The sequence below is a fragment of the Haliotis rufescens genome, unplaced genomic scaffold, assembly GCF_023055435.1.
Source record: "Haliotis rufescens isolate VD_foot unplaced genomic scaffold, xgHalRufe1.0.p SCAF_18, whole genome shotgun sequence".
In the NCBI taxonomy this organism is placed as follows: domain Eukaryota; kingdom Metazoa; phylum Mollusca; class Gastropoda; order Lepetellida; family Haliotidae; genus Haliotis; species Haliotis rufescens.
In genome coordinates this window covers 3,065,271-3,086,498 of record NW_025963868.1, presented here as the reverse complement: position 1 = coordinate 3,086,498, position 21,228 = coordinate 3,065,271, and the positions used below count along the sequence as shown (strand labels likewise).

General features: G+C 41.3%; 1 protein-coding gene across 1 annotated transcript; it reads right to left on the bottom strand.

Annotated features, from left to right (window-relative positions):
- Positions 1–5,287: 5,287 nt before the first annotated feature.
- LOC124116870 (coatomer subunit delta-like) lies at positions 5,288–20,988 on the bottom strand. Its single transcript, XM_046478453.2, has 12 exons — positions 20,836–20,988; positions 20,075–20,114; positions 16,972–17,195; positions 15,693–15,872; positions 14,731–14,927; positions 13,788–13,879; positions 12,803–12,875; positions 11,104–11,269; positions 10,397–10,544; positions 9,352–9,460; positions 8,275–8,479; positions 5,288–7,447 (listed from the first exon to the last, which is right to left on the bottom strand). Exons 1-12 carry the CDS (start codon positions 20,836–20,838, stop codon positions 7,358–7,360), a joined length of 1,527 nt encoding a protein of 508 aa, XP_046334409.1. The 5' UTR covers positions 20,839–20,988; the 3' UTR covers positions 5,288–7,357.
- Between the last annotated feature and the right edge of the window lie 240 nt (positions 20,989–21,228).

Genomic DNA, 21,228 nt, shown 5'->3' with positions numbered 1-21,228 from the left:
TCCTTTTTCAACATGAGGTACATGTCATTGCCAAAACCTGCTTTTTAATATTACAACGCAGAAAACTATTGCTATATGGGTGAAACGGTAATTTTATGCATGTTTTTTTATGATGCACAGCGGTGAGACGAAAATAACATATCTGTCTGAGTGTCTGTCTATGTAATCGGTACACAAATAACGTTGGTGCGGTGTTGATGCGGTGTTAGTGCGGAAGAAGTTTGAAGAACGTTCGCCTCTGACCACAGAAATCCTCAAAATATAGTAATAATCAACAAGGCCAATGCCATTCAAATAACCTTGTGACGCACGTAACAACGGCTTTAAATCAGTCCGCTGCAGCTACGATACCATCATCCCTGTCACAACTGGCGTTCAACTGGCTTTTTCAAAATACTAATTTACAAACTTAGTTAACAGAGTGTATGTCGTATATAGTCCTTATATTTGATAAAAAAACCCACCAGTAAGTCAACAGGAAAATCAACTGGATGTTACATTCCTTTTATCAGCTAGCGGCCATGTATGTGAATATATGCACTGGAAATAAGATTTAAAGACTAATAAAATTAATTTTAAGACCGCATAGACAATAAAACCGAATAAAATATGTCTTGGTATCATCTCTTGTGTATTAGATGATGGAAATGATCTGAAATGTTATAAGGTTAGATTAGGAAGGAGAAACATTAAAGTGTTTTATAATCCTTGGGAACCTGAGCATTAAGATAAAGCAACACAAACATGCATGACATGGTACAGGGAAAATGATGAAACAAATTGAAATACATTTGAATAAAACATTACTGAACAACTTGCCTGTGCACAAGCGGTGCCCAAACATGCTGAACAGTTTTTAGTGTGTTGTAGACTGACGATTACCAAGTACAGCGGAATATCTGCGAAATTTATTGCTCCTTTCAGGGGACATTTTCACAATTCATATTCTAAACTCATTCAAAATACCACACCATTACAGTAGTCCTTGACACTTTAAAATCACTTCAAATGTGCAATCGATTGAACGAGAACGAATATTATATTACCTATGGATTATTCAATCATTGTCTCATTTATCAGCCGCTACGTTTGTGTCGTTTGCATTGAACAAAGAAAGACTTGAGTGTCCTTTTGCAGATTTAGCCTCAAAATGTGCTAATTCGAATTAGGAACGAAAATAATTAACATGAATACATATTATACAGTTAAAAGTTATACATATTTGTTTGTTTTGTTTGTTGTTTAACGCCGAACTCAGCAATGTTCCAGCTATATGACAGCGGTCTGTAAATAATCCAGCCTGGACCAGATAATCCAGTGATTGATATCATGAGCATCGATCTAACCAATTGGGATCGATGACATGTATCAACCAAGTCAGCGAGCCTGACCACCCGATCCCGTTAGTCGCCTTTTACGACAAGCATAGTCGCGTTCTGCGGCAAGTATGGGTTGCTGAAGACCTATTCTACCCCGGAATCTTCACGGGTCAAGTACAAGTACACTGTAAATATATTCACTTTAAAGTCGAGCTGAATGATCAAGGTAAAATGGAACAAAATGAAGAACGAGTGTATAAGTGTATAAGGTAATATACATGTAGGTTTGTTATATAGGATTATAAAACGAATTTCTCATATATTCCTTTCATTTAGAATGTCAAAGGGGGGCACGGGTGGCCCAGTCGTCTAAGGCGCCGCGATTCGCTGTGCAGAGTTGCGTCCCTTGGACACGCCAGAAAACTATGATTGTGGGTTCGAATCCCGGTTCGCCCCGATTATGTTTCTAGGTTTGTCAGCACCATACCCGTGCTCGTGGGTTTCACCGAAGTGGTAAACGTCTGAGACCTGCATCACTTGGGGCTTTCCTCCCACATTAAGCTGACACGCCGCGATATAACTGGAATATTGTTAAAAGCGGCGTTAAACCCAACTCACTCACTCACTAGAATGTCAAAAATTAAATTATGCTTGTGAAGTAGAGCTGACTTGATGGGAGATGTGACCTTAGCCAGCTGAGACTGTACCTGTGAACACGGTTTAACCTTATTGTACCCGTACCTTCACCCTGGGTGTTGTTATAAGGGATAACAGCTTACTGCATTTTTGGTTATACGAGTCGTCTGTCTGACAGGTGAACTCTTCACCGAGGGAACACTGCTCCATTAGTGTCTAAAATGCCCAAAGATGTAGACTCCAGACAATGACAAAGATGTAGACTCCAGACAATGACAAAGATGTAGACTCCAGACAACAATGACCCAAGAATTAATTCACGTGCGTTTGCCTTTCCCCTCGTTCACCTCCGTAATCCTTGATGCCATAGTTCTGAAATTCAGTGACTATGTTGCTGAACAGTAGATGGAATCTGATGGACGTTTTCTGTGGAACCTGTTTGACACCATGGGTTCCAGGACTACTTCCACCGGGAAGAGTGGCACTCTAAGCTGAAAACGTTTGGTAGAAAAAATTAACGATCCCATCGTAAGACCTTTCTCCAAATTCAGGTCGATGGCATGCTGCCAAAAAAGAAAATATCACAACCCGACAAAAGTATGCCCAGTTAAACAATGAACTCACGACCGACAGAAAAAAACTCCAGTTGAGTATGCCGATGCTGTATCTCAAACGTGTTGGCCTGTAAACTTGTTTAAAGATGTATGTAGACCGTAATCATTAAAAATGTTAATTAAATCCATAACCATATTCATTTTTAATAGAAACTGTATCTTCATTTGTTCTTGCACTATATTTTGTCGTGTATTTCATCTGTTTATGTGTAATGTGTATGTTTTTGTTTTTTGTTTAACGCCGCACTCAGCAATATTCTAGCTATATGACGGTTGTCTGTAAATAATCGAGTCTGGACCAGACAATCCAGTGATTGACATCACGAGCATCGATCCACGCAATTGGGATAGATGACATGCATCAACCAAGTCAGAGAGCCTGACCACCCGATCCCGTTAGTCGACTTCTACGACAAGCATAGTCGCCTTTTACGCTAAAATTGACTCGGATGGCTATTTCTGTCATTATCGAGGTGACTGTGCCATCTGTTGATGTGAGTATGGGAAGCAGACCAAAATTCCATGTGAAACCTAGAACCTGTTTCGTCTTGATGGAAAAGTGAACGAGTAAAACTGGTTTTAGAAGAAGAATAGGGGGAAATAACAGAGCGCCTTGGCAGGTGTCAAGCAACTACTCGTTAGGGGTTGTTGGGGGAAGCAGAAGAGATCAGGAATGAGTGAGTATAGTTTTACCCCGCTTTTAGCAATATTCCAGCAATATGACAGCGGGGCACACCAGAAATAGGCTTTGCATGTTGCACCCATGTCGGGAATCGAACTCGGGTCTTCGGCGTGACGATCGAACGCTTTAACCACTATGCTACCCGACTGCTCCATAAGAGATTTGAATCCAGAAGGTGAATGTGCTCAGTTCAACAAAAGACACGGGGCTGTCAAGGCGCCCTGTCAACGGTATGCCTTAACATGCCTGCGAATGCTCCAAATCTCCAGTGGACGTCTTCTCCGTCCCCTAGAAGGTCAGGGGGTTCGTAACAGTCCTCTTGTGGCGCACTGGGTAACTGATCCCCTTCAAGTTAGCATATCCAACCCTGTCTGTTTCGAAGTCAGGAAAACAGATGAAACATGCTAGTGACCATGGTGTGACCGTGTCGACAGTGAACAAGGTGTTGCATTCCCTCTTTCGTGAAGCTGTATTTGTTTGTTCGTTTATTGTTTAAAGCCGCACACAGCAATATTCCAACTACATGACGGTGGTCTGTGAGGTTTCTGGCTTGCCCAAGGGACGCAACTCTGCACAGCGAATCGCAGTGCCAGACGACCGGCCACCCGTGTCCCCATGCACAATTGAGGGATCAGACCCTCTGCTCTATCCACTATTGGTATGAGAGACTTGAGGATCTCCACTCTCAAAGCAGAACCTCTACCCACTATTGGCTTGATCCTGACCTGGGGCTCTAGCCACCGACCCTCTGCTATCAAGGCAGACACTATCCACTATTGGCAGACCTGACCTGGGGTTCAAGCCACTGACCCTCTGCTGTCAAGGCAGACACTATCCACTATTGGCACAACCTGACCTGGGGTTCAAGCCACTGACCCTCTGCTGTCAAGGCAGACACTATCCACTATTGGCACGACCTGACCTGGGGTTCTAGCCACCGACCCTCTGCTGTCAAGGCAGACACTATCCACTATTGGCACAACCTGACCTGGGGTTCTAGCCACCGACCCTCTGCTGTCAAGGCAGACACTATCCACTATTGGCACAACCTGATCTGGGGTTCAAGCCACCGACCCTCTGCTGTCAAGGCAGACACTATCCACTATTGGCACGACCTGACCTGGGGTTCTAGCCACCGACCCTCTGCTGTCAAGGCAGACACTATCCACTATTGGCACGACCTGACCTGGGGTTCAAGCCACTGACCCTCTGCTGTCAAGGCAGACACTATCCACTATTGGCACAACCTGACCTGGGGTTCAAGCCACCGACCCTCTGCTGTCAAGGCAGACACTATCCACTATTGGCACGACCTGATCTGGGGTTCTAGCCATCGACCCTCTGCTGTCAAGGCAGACACTATCCACTACACCACAAAGGTGGTGACTTGTAGTTTATTGTACCATCAGTTTGCAGTAAACTATAGGAAACGTTTAAAAGAATATTTACACTTAATGCAGCAAAATGTATTAAATGTCAACAGCTGTATGTATGTAATGCCTTGTTTTATGTTTGACAAGTCACCTTAAAATTGATTTAAAATGTTTGTACAATGGAATATTTACAATATAATTGTAACAAACCACATTCCTGTTTGTAGTATGTGAACATGTAACTAAAGTCATCTCGTGTATTCCAGTGCTTGCGTTGAAGTTATGACATGTGCTGTCCACATTCCTCACACACCCCTCCTCCAGGTGAACCATGAAGATCCAGGGTAGAATAGGTCTTCAGCAGCCCATGCTTGCCATAAAGGCGACTATGTTTGTCATTAGAGGCGACTAATGGGATCAGGTGGTCAGGCTCGCTGACTTGGTTGATGCATGTCATCGTTCCTAATTGCGTGGATCGATGCTCATGATGTCAATCACTGGATTGCCTGGTCCCGACTCTATTATTTACAGACCGCCATCATATAGCTGGAATATTGCTGAGTGCTGTGTTAAACAACAAACAAACAAAACATACCCTAGGTACTGTAACGCAGGCAGTAACTCCCAAGGAATCTGCTGACTCGACAAACACTATCCAAGAACTAAGCATATAGAGCAGTTTATTCGAGTCCACTCACAGTGCATACAAATACATAAGAAACAGATTTCTCTCTTATGTACAATATTTCAACAACAGCGCACGGAGTGACAGACTTCCAGGAGTATTTACAAAAAGACTGACATATACAAGACAAATTGATCATTTTTATTTCCCTACAATCATCGTTAACCATAAATAAGCACTTTGGCGATTAAATGCATTCCCATGTTAACTATCAATTCAATTAACAGGGCAGATAAAACAGGTTAACCAACTTGTAGACTTATTCTGACAAAAAGTCTTGCACATATTGTATACCTTAAAAGAAATATGGAATCAAACCTGGGGCTTTAGCGTGACGAGCTAACGCTTTAACCACCAGGCTACCCTTTCTCACAATGTAAACTCATGTTGAACACTTCTGACACCATACTCACTCCTAGACACGAATTTCTGGCCGAGTCCTAGTCAAGTCCAAGTTGACATCCCTGTTTACAACAGAGCAGTGTTCTTGTGTAACGGACACTACAAAAATGGGCTGTCACTGTACCTACAAGTAGACTCAACCCCAGTTCTACACGTTGGGTCAATGCAGGGACAAGTGGGCCCCCTTTGTCTCTCCCAGGAAAACAGTAGTGTTCGAAGTTAAGGGGAGTCGCTGGGTTTGCTGCTGCAGTAATTGAATCTTGGATCCCCAACCATCTTCAATATTTAACATTAGCATTATGAAAAGGACCCCACGATATTCAGTCTTTGTTTCGAACAATGTTAGTACAGACACTTAATGACATGTGGGATACAACTAGCTCAGCTGCTGGGTGATTTCCTGTTTCTTCACCTGATCAATGACAGTTATATGGTCCTGCTTACCGGGCAAACATGGCTTCACAAATAGTCCTACCATCATACAAGCAATCTATTACACATGCTTCTTGATGAAAGTCACTTAATTATAATGCATTTTAAGCATCGAATCATGTAAGTTGCTTTAGTTTTATGAATCATTAAAATAAGTGACAGATGTGGCATGGTTATTCCTACTTCAGATCCAAGCATGGACACATCTAAATACCCAGACTTTTACCAGCTGTACATGTTTCCGTCAACAGGCAGCCAAAGAGAGAGTTGATGCTGGATGCTGTTTCTGAATATATGCTTGTCTGTCTTTGACTTAACCTCCATCAGATCTACAAACTGCCCATTGTGGTCAGCTGATGCAGTTCCCAATGCTGTCTTAAGTCTATTACTGTGAGTGCATGTTAAGTTAGACTCTGTTTCTTCACTAGTTTCCCGAGATGACAACCACCTTCAGCTGTTTCCCCAGTAAACTCTCATGACAGATATTCAACATGCATGATGACTTTTTTTCTCATGTTAACATTTACACAAATATGTGTGAAGAGTGGACAGATATGAGATAATTTATGTTCTATGTACAAAGAGGCTGAAAATATGGCCCACGTTTCCCCACACAGAGTATATATACAAGAACATTCATCGCTTTCTCTCTCCCACAAATGATAGAAGAAAACTTGGCTGCTGACCACCTGACACCATGGAAACAAGACCTCCTTCACTTTATCCACATCCCGTACGTCTCCAAGAATATTCTTCTGTTCTCTTCTCATGGGATGTGACGCCAGCTTAACACCATGTTACGTGGATGGTTCACAGAGATACACCCTGATGTTACGTGGATGTTATACAAGTTCTTTTAGCAGAGTAATACGGATGTAACAACCATTCGACCTGATGATAGATGGAGTAGCATACTGATATTACATCCAATGTTTGCCTGGGATGGTATACTAGCCGTATTCCACCGTAACTTTACATGGGGCACTTGTTTAACATCCAGGTGACAGACAGGGTGGTATAGCTTAAATACGATGTTCTGGAATCTGATGTTGGATGGGTGTTACATTGGGTGTAACATCCTGCTGCTACCTCGGTGTCTTTATTCCTGGCACGGCTTCCAAGCTATTATATTTTTCTCACAAGTCCACAGCCTTAATATGTCTTCATAACAGAGTTTAAGTTAACAAATGTCATATTCTATTGGTATGTTCCTATTACACTATCTCATACTTGTCCACGTAGAAGAGAACCTCGTCGGAGAACTTGACTGGTTGATCATCCTCCACAAACCTCACATCCTTGATCTGAAGTAAAAGAAAAACATTATCAGTGAGTGAGTGAGTGAGTGAGTGAGTGAGTGAGTGAGTGAGTGAGTGAGTGAGTGAGTGAGTGAGTGAGTGAGTGAGTGAGTGAGTGAGTGAGTGAGTTGGGTTTAACGCCGCTTTTAACAGTATTCCAGTTATATCAAGGTGTGTCAGCTTAATGTGGGAGGAAAGCCCGAAGTGATGCAGGTCTCAGACGTTTACTACTTCGGTGAAACCCACGAGCACGGGTATGGTATGACAAACCTAGAAACATCGGGACGAACCGGGATTCGAATCCACAATCATAGGTTTCTGGCCTGCCCATGGGACACAACTCTGCACATCGAATTGCGGCACCTTAGACGCTAAAGGAAAGTCACAGTATGCAAATATTTATCACTTTAGTGGAACCAAGAGCATTTGTATAATGCTGACCTCAATACTAAGAGTGAGTGAGTGGGTATGGTTTTACGCCGCTTTTAGCAATATTCCAGCAATATCACGGCGGGGGACACCAGAAATGGGCTTCACACATTGTACCCATGTCGGGAATCGAACCCGGGTCTTCGGCATGGCGAGCGAACTCTTTAACCACTAGGCTACCCGACCGCCCCCTCAATACTAAGAGAATTGGGATGTTGGGTGAAGCTTCTTTCTACAACTATGTCCACTTATTAACAGATAAGTATACAAAATATACTGGTATCTCCGATACATAGGCAGTTTGTTTATCTTGATAAAATGTGGAGCAAAGCTGTTGTTCATGACGGAACTATTTTTTTCCGACTAAACTTTCAATGAGAAGTGGAAATGGGAAAGTTCCTCACCTGAATATCACAATAAGATTTCTTGGAGACAAAGGAAACATTGACAGGGAAAAAGTCGTCTGGATGGCCCGCTATGGAGAACTCGAGGCTGCCGGACTTGTTGGAGGCGTCGATGACAGGCATGGTCCACTTCAGCAGGTGGGCGCGGGAATCATACTGGTAGTCGCCGTCACAGTCGCCCACCACAGGGGAACCCACACCAGATCTGCAACAATACACTATCACTTGTAACTGAGGCATTTTACCTGATTGACTCTGTATTGAGAGGTGAAGGTCAGGGACAAGCCATCTTAAAACTGGAATATATTTTTACTCAAAAAGATATGTCTTCCGCCATTGTTTGTTTTAGTTCATGTTTTCACTGTAAATGTGTTTGCAAGTCCGAAAAACAATACTAGCAAATTATAGCCTGGAAAGATAATGGTTTCAAGCAGAAATATTCATTAACTGCAGTTTGGGTGGGAAACAAATGCTACTTGTTTGAGACTTAGTCCAAATCTAAAAGTATGAAAAGGCAATAGTTGAGCATGTGGTCATTGCACATGTATATTTTTATGCAAATATATTCATCAGTTTGTGAGTGATTGAGATTAAGTCCAAATACTTTCCATGGAAATGTAACAAAATGTAGAAGAATTCAAAATATCTAAAGGCACGAGTAAACCTGATGAGCAATGCATATCCCAATTTTCGTTGAAATATGTTGAACGGTTTTTAAGTTATGGCCTGGAAATGAAATCAAGACTCGCTTGAGACTAAGTCGAAATTGTTTCCATAGAAACCTAAAAAAATAAAATTTTGAAATATTTCAAAACACTAGAAGGCACTAGTTAAGCTGATGACCAATGCCAGTGTGAAGATTCATAGGAAAATATTGAAGGCTTTTCAAGTTATGGCCTGGAAAAGAACCCTACCCTCGCTTGAGACCAAGAATCACACACAGTCACTACCTGTCCCGCACTACACATGATAAACACATGGTCAAAATGTCAAAGTCAGTTTTCACGACGTGCATGTGTGTATGTGCAATACTTGTCGAACATTCAAAAGGAGAGGCTATCAATCACAGATACTCACGGACAAGGTATAGATATAAGAACATCTTCAAGTTCAAGTTCTGTTCTCTCCAACTCAAACTCAATATTCACATCACAGCCACTGCCCGTCTCTGATGGCCAGCAGTTGACTGAAACACAAACACAGCCTGTCAGCAAACACCTTGTGGAGAGATGTACACATAACAAACAAATAACAGACAAATATTGATACATGCTGAACTTATTGTGTCATATCAATCACATCTTCCCAAGGCAAGGGAGTTAACTGACTGTAAAAGTCCAGTTTCCACCCTTGCTGAATTACGCCAGAATTTCTGGGTTCAATCATAGAGCCACCAGTGGCTATTAGGAGATATGTCCCTTCTTTGGCCCTCCTATTGATCAAACAGATTCTGGCCCTCATACCACTCAAACAAAATAGTGGCGCCCAGTGAAGATAATCAGTATCCATATTGTAATAAAACGGGTCTTACTTTGCAAAGTGCCTCAAATCACATGAGCACCTTGATTAAAAACATGTAAAGATTTGGATAATATCTGTTGACATAAGTTGACGGTACACATGCTTTGCAAATCCTGTAATCGACATAAATCTACAAGGCACTTCGCGAACTGGATGTTGACTTCATTAAACGATTTTGATTTGAGTCATTAGTCCAGCCAAAATGTTACTCCATAATTCCAGCCTAGTTCAGAAAGGTGGAAACTGGACTTTTAGTCAGTTAACTCCCTTGCCTTGGGAAGATGTATCAATCATAATATGACAGTGCAGTTTTTGTTTAACACCACACTATTTCAGCCATATGACAGCGGTTTGTAAAGAAACAAATCTGGACCACACAATCCAGTGACTGACATCATGAACATCGATCCACGCAATTGGGAAACGATGACATGCATCAACAAAGTCAGAGAGCCTGACTACCTGATCCCATTAGTCGCCTTTAATGAAAAGCATAGTCACCTTTCAATGACAAGCACGGGTTGCTGAGGACCTATTCTTTGGCATGACAAGCCAACGCTTTAACCACAAGGCAACCCACAACCCCACTGGTGTCACTCACTTGACAAGGGCATGAGAGACTCGTCCTGGGTCTGCAGCCGCCACTTCAGCACCCCGATGTCTGTGTTGAGTGGGAACGGTTTGTCCGGGTTCTTCAGCCCAATATTGGAGGATGCCAGAAACATCTTCTTGTCTATGTTCGGGTGGGTCTGTGAACAAATAATACAGGTAAAAACAACACTGGAAAAAGGAGCAAGTTTGCCTTTGAAAAGGATTTCAGTTGTATCTGTGCATGTCAATGTCTGAGAAAGATCAAGGGGAGGCAATCTGAGTTTTCCATTTCAATGAAGTCATGATTATGGGCCACGGGTAATTATCAGCAGAAATCTTGGATTTTGACATGCAATTATCAGAGGTTAGGGACAAAACTTGGTACTTTCAGTGCAATGGCGCGGCTGTGTCGCCTGACAATTAAATGACAAATGCACAGATTCTGTTGCTCAGACAGGTACGTTTCATAAAGGGAAATACTTGTAACCAAAGCCTATACACCAGTGATACTTGTACACTATTTGAAATTTTGTTGCAACACAATGTTCTACTATGTAGCTTTCTGCAAATGTTGTCACTAGTTGTACACTCCTCTCTCTCTATTGTCTTTTCCCATAACTGTCTTGTCCATCTAATCACCTTTCAGGCTGCTTTAAACTACACGCAAGGACTGCTCAGAAACAGTCTTCAGTGTCCCTGGCTTACAACAATACACACCTGCATCTGAACACCTTTGTCGTCATTGTTCGCCAAAAAGATTTTGACGCGCCCATTTTTTTCATCAGTAATCTTGAGTTTGATCATGCCTAGAACTTCCATGTTCTGCAAGCCTCCATCTCGACCGGCCGTCACAGAGACCTTCTCCTCAACCACTATGTGGACACTGAAACGGAGATGGTTGGTTGGTTGGTTGGTTTGTTGTTTAACGCCGCACTCAGTAATATTCCAGCTATATGACAGCGGTCTGTAAATAATCGAGTCTGGACCAGACAATCCAGTGATTAATATCATGAGCATCGATCCACGCAATTGGGATTGATGACATGCATCAACCAAGTCAGCGAGCCTGACCACCCGATCCAGTTAGTCGCCTTTCGTAAAAGGCGACTAGCAGGATCGTGTGGTCAAAATAGCCGTCATATAGCTGGAATATTGCTGAGTGTGGCGTTAAACAACAAACAAAAAACAAACTCACGATGAAGCATAGAAAGGTAAGCTATGGTTGATAACATGGTGAAAGACGATCGATACTTTCAGGGTAATATGATATGATGTACTGACTAACAGCTATCAGAATTAACCATGTAAGCCAATGGTTCCTTGTTGTAATTATTAATTTTTAATGTTTGGGACATAGGGACCCTAGATACAAATACCAAGGGAGCAAACCGCAAAGACCTTAAATGATCAGACATTATAACATCCCATTCTTATAATAGCTGGGATCATCGCATACCGGAGGCATATTCTCCATTGGAATCCATCAGTACGAATGTTTTTGCCACAAGTAACTGTATTTGTTGCCCAAGGGACAATTAAACTACTGACCTGTGGATCGACTTCAACCCTTACAATGACATAATTAGAGTGTCAAAGATTAGTTGTCTGAGATTCTGTATAGGAAACACCAATTGAAAAGTGCTTCTTAATAATCATCACCTCTTTTCATCTCCCTCTCTTTCTTACGAGTAGGCCCATTGGAGGGCAAAACCCGCCTTATAAAGAGGACTCATTTGAGGACAAAACCCGCCTTATACAAAACCTGCCTTATAAAGAGGACTCATTGGAGGACAAAACCAGTCTTTTAAAGAACCCATTGGAGGGCAAAACCAGTCTTATAAAGAGGACTCATTGGAGGGCAAAACCCGCCTTATAAAGAGGACTCATTGGAGGACAAAACCCGCCTTATAAAGAACCCATTGGAGGGCAAAACCCGCCTTATAAAGAACCCATTGGAGGGCAAAACCTGCCTTATAAAGAGGACTCATTGGAGGACAAAACCAGTCTTATAAAGAGGACTCATTGGAGGGCAAAACCGGCCTTATAAAGAATTTATTGGAGGGCAAAACCTGCCTTATAAAGAGGACTCGTTGGAGGACAAAACCAGTCTTACAAATAGGTATTGTACCCATGTGGGGGATCATTTTTACTAAATAAACAATGTCTGTTAGAAAGGGCACTAGTCCTATAGTCCCTACCAATCTTCCCAATAGTTAAGGTATCCGAAGGACAAGAAGACATTTGCCCTTTTCAAAGATTTGCTGTATGTTATCATCATAAGGACTGGTTTCTATTGCTGAAAGTACTAGGTATTCTTATGGAAAGATGATCTCAGGAACTCCTCTCAACTCAAAATTATACCCTAGATCTACACCTAAATCTTATTGATCTTAGGGCAACAAGATGTCCTCATTACCTCTCTTGATTGGCTGTTGGCGTGGACATCTTGGCAACAGTTGTGGACATCGACTTGTTGGAATCAACCACCTCTGCAAAATAAAACAACAATTCTTGAATAGGTGATTGAATATCGTTTTCTGCATCCTTAGCAGGGACACCAGAAATGGCCTTCACATATCGTACTGATGTGAAGAATTGAACCTCGGCCTTCAGAAAACAAGGAATAATATCTGAGACAATCAGATTAAATATCCTTATACATGTACTCCATGCTTGTAAGAGACGACAAACGGGATCGGGTGGTCAGGCTCGCTGACGTTGTTGATGCATATCATCATATCCCAATTGCGTGGATTGATGCTCATGATGCCAATCACTTGATTGTCTGGTCTAGACGCAATTATTAACAGACCGCCGTCATATAGCTGGAATATTGCTGAGTGCAGCGTTAACCAACAAACAAACAGTAAAGCAACTTCCATAGTGATTTCAGATATAGGGGAGAAACCCATCACCACAGACAAAACAAAGGATCATAATCAAGAAGACATTTGAATCCACAATAATCAGCGCCAGGAGCTACTCAATAAAGTGCACCCTATTTCGGTCTTGTTGTGTGATTTTGTTTGTTTGCTGTTTAATGCAGCACTCAGCAATATTCCAGCTATATGACGTCAGTCTGGAAATAATCAAATCTGGATGCGACAATCCAGTGATTGACATCACGAACATTGATATGTACGCATATTGGGACATGCATCAACTAAGTTAGTGGGTCTGACCACCCAATCCTGGTAATAGCCTATACGAAAAACATGGGTTGCTGAAGATCTTTGCTAACTTGGACCTTCACAGGGTGCCTTGTATGAGAAAAATATAGATACCTAGAGCTCTTTCCGATACCCATAGATGTTAACACAGAAAAAGATGACAAATGAAAAACTCAAATATGCATAAAAACTAAACTAGATATCAACCGAGGTTGACAAAGCAGAGCTTACTTTCTCCCTCTGACTCGAGCTGCCCCACAAATGTGTCCACATCCTTCTTCTTGGTGCTCAGCTTGAGAGCCTTGCTTGGACCGGATGGTTTGCTGGAGGATAGAACAGGGACAGGTTACTACCACTACATGACAAAAATCAACGGCATCATCACCACCAGGAAATTAACTGACATAACTTTCAAATTAAGCTCTACTACCCTAAAGAGACAAAATTGAAAAATAGAGAAAGTTATACTACCTTTGGATATGGAAATCAGGGTAAAAAAGCACCTTGTCTTGGGGCAAATAACACGTTAAAAGTTACTTGCATGTGTGTCTAATAACGCATGTCCAGAAATATTTCATTCTCAGGATATACGTCTTGAAATCATATGTAGCTTCAAGTCAAATTTAAATTCATCCAATTCTCATCAAGCTTTAGACCATAAACATTGTTTACACAGACTTGACAACATCATAACAATTAAAATTTTAATTTGTTTGTTCATTTGTTGTTTAATGCCATACTCAGCAGTCTGTAAATAATCAAGTCTGGGCCAGACAATCCAATGATTGACATCATGAGCATCAATCCACGCAATTGGGATACGATGACATGCATCAAGTCAGCGAGCCTGACCACCTGATCCCATTTGTCGTCTCTTACGACAAGCATAGTCGCCCTTTTATGGTAAGCATGGGTTGCTGAAGACCAATTCTTCCACAGATCTTCATGGGTCAGTTAAAACTAGTGAATGGTCAATGAACATGTCGAATCACAATTTATTCTAAGAAAACACCCATTTTAGTTTACTTAACTATAAACTTCAAACAACCCTGGCATTGTATTTCCACACCCTATCAATCACCACCTATTATGAGGAAGTTGACCAGGTTATCTCCCCTTTAACATAATTACTGTTGCTGGTTTGCTGGACAAAGACACTGAGTTACAGACTGACCTTGGCTGGGAGTATGATGATTTGACAGGTTCTACAGGCATCGGATCAAATACTGTGTTGTCTGATCTGTACGAACTGCTGCCGAATCCTCCGGAGCTACCGAAGCCTGAACGAGAGCCCTTGGCCATGTCTCGCTGCCTCTGTTGTATCTCCTTGGCCTTCTTCCTCATCTGGTCCCTAGCTTCACGCTCTTGGGTCTGAAACATAAGTTGGTCAGATCTTAGGAATAACCCACCTTCGGACAAAAGTTTAATTTGTCAAAAATTTAAGGAGATAGTTAGTGAGTGAGTTAGTGTGGTTTAACATCGCTTTTAGCAATATTTCAGAAGTATCACGGCTGGGGACACCAGAAATGGGCTTCACACATTGTACCCATGTCGGGAATCGAACCCGGGTCTTTGACGTGAAGAGCAAACGCTTTAACCACTTGGCTACCCGACAGCTGCGAGATAGTTAGTGAGTGTTATGTTATGTTATTTCTGCAATATTTTAGGCTTACGTAATCAATCAAGTCTGGACTATGCATACAGATGGTCAATAGAATGAGCAAAATCTGAGTCAGTGGGGCACCGAGACACTATCACCATACCACATTTTAACCACCATATTTTGCTGTTGTTTGTTTGATTGTTTGTTGTTTAACGCCACACCCAACAATATTCCAGCTATATGAGGGCGGTCTGTAAATAATTGAGTCTGGACCAGACAATCCAGTGATTGATATCATGAGCATCGATCCATGCAATTGGCATCGATGACATGCATCAACCAAGTCAGCAAGCCCGACCACCCAATCCTGTAAGTCGCCTCTTACGACAAGCATAGTCGCCTTTTACGACTGCATGGATTGCTGAAGACCTATTCTACCCCGGATCTTCAGAGGTATATTGCTCTGTAGTTACTCTAGTTCTTCGGAGGCTTCGGCCCTCGTCAAGTGAAGGTGATCAGGGGAGACAACCAACCTGTCTGACAGCCTGGAACACCTTCTCCTCATGGGAGTCCATCTCTGTGAATGTGCGTATTTGAGCAAGGTTGACATTCTCTCTGTAGCCCAGGGCAACAATCTCGTCAAAGGCAAAAATAAGTGAGAATGACTGGTCCACTATTTCTGACTCCTCCATGTTGCGACAGTACTCTGGTATCTAAAGGAAAAGAACATAACTTTAACAGTGGGTGACACAGGACATGGAACTGGGGACATTTGGATCGGAGCAACTGATATTTTACATGACGTGAGTGAGTGTGTTTAGCTTTACATCACTTGATACATCAATTCAGTCATATCATAGCATTTCAGTTGTGTTATGGCATGTCAGCTTCATGTTGGAGGAAAGCCTGTTGTGATGCAGGTCTTAGAAGTTTACCACTCTGGTAAAACAGTGAACACAGGAAAGGTGCTGACGAACATAGGAACATAATCAGGTCGAATCTGTGATTTGAAAACTTGAAAAGAAATTTAATTTAAAAAAAAAATCATCACTGTTTATAATAGGGGTGTTACAATAAAGGTACCTCATGATACGATATGTATCTCGATTTTGAGGTCAAGATACAATACGCATCTCAATACAGCAATATCGACCTTTTATGCGTAAATTTAGAAGCAAACTTTTTAATTACATATCACATTCTCAAATATGTGTTCTAATCACTATCAGTACATGAAGTAAATTATTTTGTTTGATAATAATACTTAGAAAAGTTGATTCTGTTTATTCAAACAAATGTCAGATACTAACAAGTTTTCGTATGTGTCAAAGTCAGATAATATGATGACATTTCGATCTGAAAAGAAAAATCAATCGATACGCGAACAAATGGATACCGCTTTCAATAAAACTTTATATCGATATAAATTTACATGTATCTCGTATCGTGAGTGAGTGAGTTGTGTTTTACGCCACTTTTAACAGTATTCCAGTCATATCACAGCGTGTCAGCTTAATGTGGGAGGAAAGCCTGAAGTGATGCAGGTCTCAGACGTTTACCACTTTGGTGAAACCCACGAGCACGGGTATGGTGCTGACAAACCTAGAAACATAATCGTGGCGAACCGGGATTCGAACCCACAATCATAGGTTTCTTGGGTGCCCAAGGGACGCAACTCTGCACAGCGAACTGCGGCGCCTTAGACCACTGGGCCACCCTTGCCCCCTCATATCGTGAGAATTATCTAAGGATGCATCAGTACAATCGGTGAATCGTGACATCCCTAGTTTATAATGACGCTTATGATCCTACCACTTTAGCAAAGAGACGAAGAGTCTCCAGATCCTCCAGGATGTTGCTGGCCTTGGTGGTGATGAGCAGCATGTACAGCTTCTCTAGTGGCTGGTACACGTATCTCACGCTCTCCGTCTCAACAAATGTGTGCTGCTTGCCGGTGTTCATCAACTTGGGGAAAGCAGCCAGCAAACCCTCAATCCTTGATCGAGTCATCTCCACAAACTGTCGGGATATTATGGCTGTTGGGAAAAGAGCACATGGAATGAGGACAATGCCTCAAGAGAAACAGAAAATGACAACGCTACAGATATTATTCTGGTGAAACGTAACTGCAGCCCTAATCATGCTAATGCACATATTGGTTTGTCTTGATTATTAACTTGACAGATCACAAGAGTGATCGATGGGGTTCAAACATTCCTTCACACACTTCACTGCGGTCAATCTATTATGTGGTATGGACATATCAATGCACTGCGGTATTTTAATTTAAAACAAGACAAAAAGTGAGCAGGACTTACTGATACCCCCAGCTTCGACTCCAACATATTTTTAAGTTCAAAACATGAAAAAGCATTTCTCAGAAAAGCTGCTTATCGAAATCAAACTTTGAACTGCACCTCTCCAATTGGTGTAGAAACTGTACCCCCAATTGGAAAAGAATCCATGAAGCAGTTTTAAAGTTGCACAAAAGAAAAAAAGAAAGAAAAATATTAAAAGTATAAAAATTCTAAAAATGAAAAGATTTTTTTTTCAGAAAATACATGTCACTATCAGTATTGAAACTTCCCTAAAAGTATCTGTCACATAGTTTTCTAGTTACAGGTCGACGATTGTGTAAGTATAAAGATTCTAAGTGAAAACAGCTGTATTTTTTCGGAAAATCCAAATATTGAAATCAAAGACTGCACTGCACTGCACCTCTCCTATACAGAGCTCCAGATAAGCTGCGTATCTGCGTAAAATACGCATCAGAAATGCAGAAATATGCAGTAAAAAACAATCCAAGCGTATCAAATTCGCAACGAACATTACAGATAAGCTACAAAAATAAAACTTGTGCGTATCATCAAAATATTGTGAAGTAACCCTGCGTATTCGATTAGCAAATCAGCAACTTATTTTGAAATCAAAAACGGGCATTCCGTCAACCTTGCCAAACTCAACGATGACAGTTACATCACGATCATTTGCCATCAAACTTTTTCGAACCCACATGGCACCAGTTTGCAGGGACTAGATGAATAGTGTTTTTAAATATTTAACTTAAATACCCACATGTGTAAAAGCTAGTGGGTAACAGAAATTTGAATACCCAGATAGAATTACTGATACCCAATGATTTTAAAATGCATGGGTAAAATACCACCAACACCAAAAGCTTATCTGAGCTCTGCCTATAGGTATAAAAAGTGTTCACCAAGTTTGAATAGAATCTATGCAGTAGTTTTCAAGTTATAGGTCCTTGGAAGGACAGATGGACAGAATTTCTTGGGATGACTCCATACCCCAGCCCCTTCAGGTCGGGGGTATCATAAAGAAACAGTCATTGTCATAGCCCTTAGGTCATAAATCAAGTTTTAGAAAGTCCCTAAATTCAGAAAGGCTCAAAGATCCACAAGTATAGGTTCCCAAATGCGCTCAAAAAGAATCTTGCTATCGTGCAGGCCCCTTCTTCCCGAGGCAAGGGAGTTAACCGACTGTAAAAGTCAAGTTTCCACCCTTGCTGAACTAGGCTGGAATTTCTGGGCTTGATCTTAGTGTCACAAGTGGCTCTTACGAGTAATGTCCCTTCTATTTCCCTCATATTGAACAATCAGATTCCACTTCTCATACCACTTGCATTTGCTTCAAACAAAATGGTGGCACCAAGTAAAAACGATCTGATCATGCTGATAGATGATCAAGATCTCTATTGTAAAATAACGGGTCTTACTTTGCGAAGTGCATCAAATCATGTGAGCTAAAAAAGATCTCCATAATTCCAGGGTAGTTCTAGAAGGGTGGAAACTGGACTTTTATAATCAATTAACTCCCTTGCCTTGGGAATGGGAAGATGAGCCACTCTAAGCAGTGTTGCATCACTTGGGTGAGTAGGTGAGTTGGGTTTAATGCCGCTTTCAACAGTATTCCAGTTATATCACGACGTGTCAGCTTAACATGCTTAATGTGGGAGGAAAGCCCGTAGTGACGCAGGTCTCGGACGTTTACCACTTTGGTGTAACCCACGAGCACTGGTATGGTGCTGACAAACCTTGAAACATAATCGGGGCGAACCATGATTCAAACCCACAATCATAGGTTTCTGGCGTGCCCAAGGGATGCAACTCTGCACATCAAATCGCGGCCCCTTAGACGACTGGGCAAACCAATGCCCAGTGCATCACTTGAACATCATGAGACATCACCAAAGATTTCAGAGAAAGCAGTCTCTTATTCTTTACTGTTTGTATTTTCACTGCCACACTGAATAAAGTTCAAGTTTTTCACTGAAACAAATCCAATCTCCAAGCAGAGCCAAAACATTATGTGGTATCAAGGTGCCAGTAATTATGTTGCCATAATCATGAAAAGATCCGTATTACTCTATTACTTAAAACTTAAAAATAAAACCATTCTGTCTATGCAGTATCTGAGTGAAATCAACACCAATAAGGCTAGAATCTGTTGAAAAATGGTAAATAAAAAGGGACAAAAATATTTGCATTTTCTTAATAGTTATTCTCGATTCGAGTACATCTCATTGTATTTCGATGAGTGAGTGAGTATAGTTTTACGCTGCTTTTAGGAATATTCCAGCAATATTACGGCGGGTAACACCAGAAATTGGCTTCACATATCTGTACCCATGTAGGGAATCGAACCCAGGTCATCGGCAGCATAGGCTACCCACCACCCCTCATTGCCTTTCAAATAAATGTGTGTCATAAGGGCTACTAGTGGTTGATGCATATAATCATCGTATCCCATTCCCAATTGCATAGGTCGTTGCCCATGATTTCAATCACTGGATTGTCTGATCCAGACTTGATTATTTACAACCTGCCATCATGTAGCCCGAATACTGCTGAACTACAAACCAAATCAAACCAAGTAAATGTGACATGGAAATACATACCTTTCCCTGCCTTATTGCACACAGCGGCAGCCAACAGAACCTGAAAAAAGCAATGAAACATATATCCATGGTCATGTGGTGAAGTGTTGCTTTATTTGATTAAAAACCCAGCTTAGGTTCAAATGTGTGAATTTAACGCCGCTTTGAACAGTATTCCAGTTTTATCCTGATGTAAGCTTAATGTTGGAGGAAAGCCCGAAGTGATGCTGGGCTCATAAGTTTACCACTTCGATCAAACTCCTGATCACCGGCCACGGCTTAGGTTCAAACTGGCAATGGGAGTTTGATCCTCAGAGCAGTGCTAATTGAAATCTGAAACATTGTACCCAATAAAGTCCAGTTGTCAGTTTTGATTGTCATCTAATGATACATAAATTCTATAACAAAATTACCACAGTTAACATAAACTCAAAAACTCTACAATCATCTCCATCATGAATCTTAGAAGCAAATCGAAAAAGTCAATATGTCAGTTGGATACATGTCTTCCTGTTTTGATGGCAAAGAATGTGAAGAAACAGAAAGTCTGTTGTAGTGTATCAAATAAATGATCAAATAAATGAACTCAATTAAACAATTTTCTCACTTAGCACAGATTATTTACTAGCATGTGGCAATCGTCCTGCTATTTTGATGACATGTCAAGAACAATTGCAAGATAACTGGTAAATAATAATTCTAATTGTCATCAGAAAACAACCCATAATGTGTGACATTTACCCATGTCATTAGACACAAAAGCTTCCTGAAAGTATACTTACCATGGTTGTGATGCACAAAATATATACTCCTCTATGTAAAGTTGTCTTAACAATCTACCATGTACACGAAGTTGTGGTCTATGTTCCACAGAGGCACTTCCAAGATGGTGGTGGCCACGTCGTTAGAGATGTATTATTACGCTACCTATAAACAACCACTGCATATATTTCGTAATTCATGAAAAATTAATAAATGCAAGAGTTAATATTTTACATTAATTTACTAAGCGTTGCATCAATAAAAGATAAATCTAATTTGGACATTCTGTGGAACTATTTTTGTTTGCGTTACGATAGCCACGTCACATAGCCGGAAGTACACGGCGGTGCTATTATTACATGTCAGAAAAATGCCTGAGCGAAATAACAGAATGTGAAAGTGACAATATATAC

Bases quoted from the DNA above. Each gene is read 5' to 3' on its own strand.
- LOC124116870 (XM_046478453.2), bottom strand. The intron at 17,196-20,074 runs GTATGTATTTCC...TTTTCCCAACAG, and splicing joins GTGCAATAAGGCAGGGAAAG to CCATAATATCCCGACAGTTT. The intron at 13,880-14,730 runs GTCAGTCTGTAA...TCTATCCTCCAG, and splicing joins TCATCATACTCCCAGCCAAG to CAAACCATCCGGTCCAAGCA.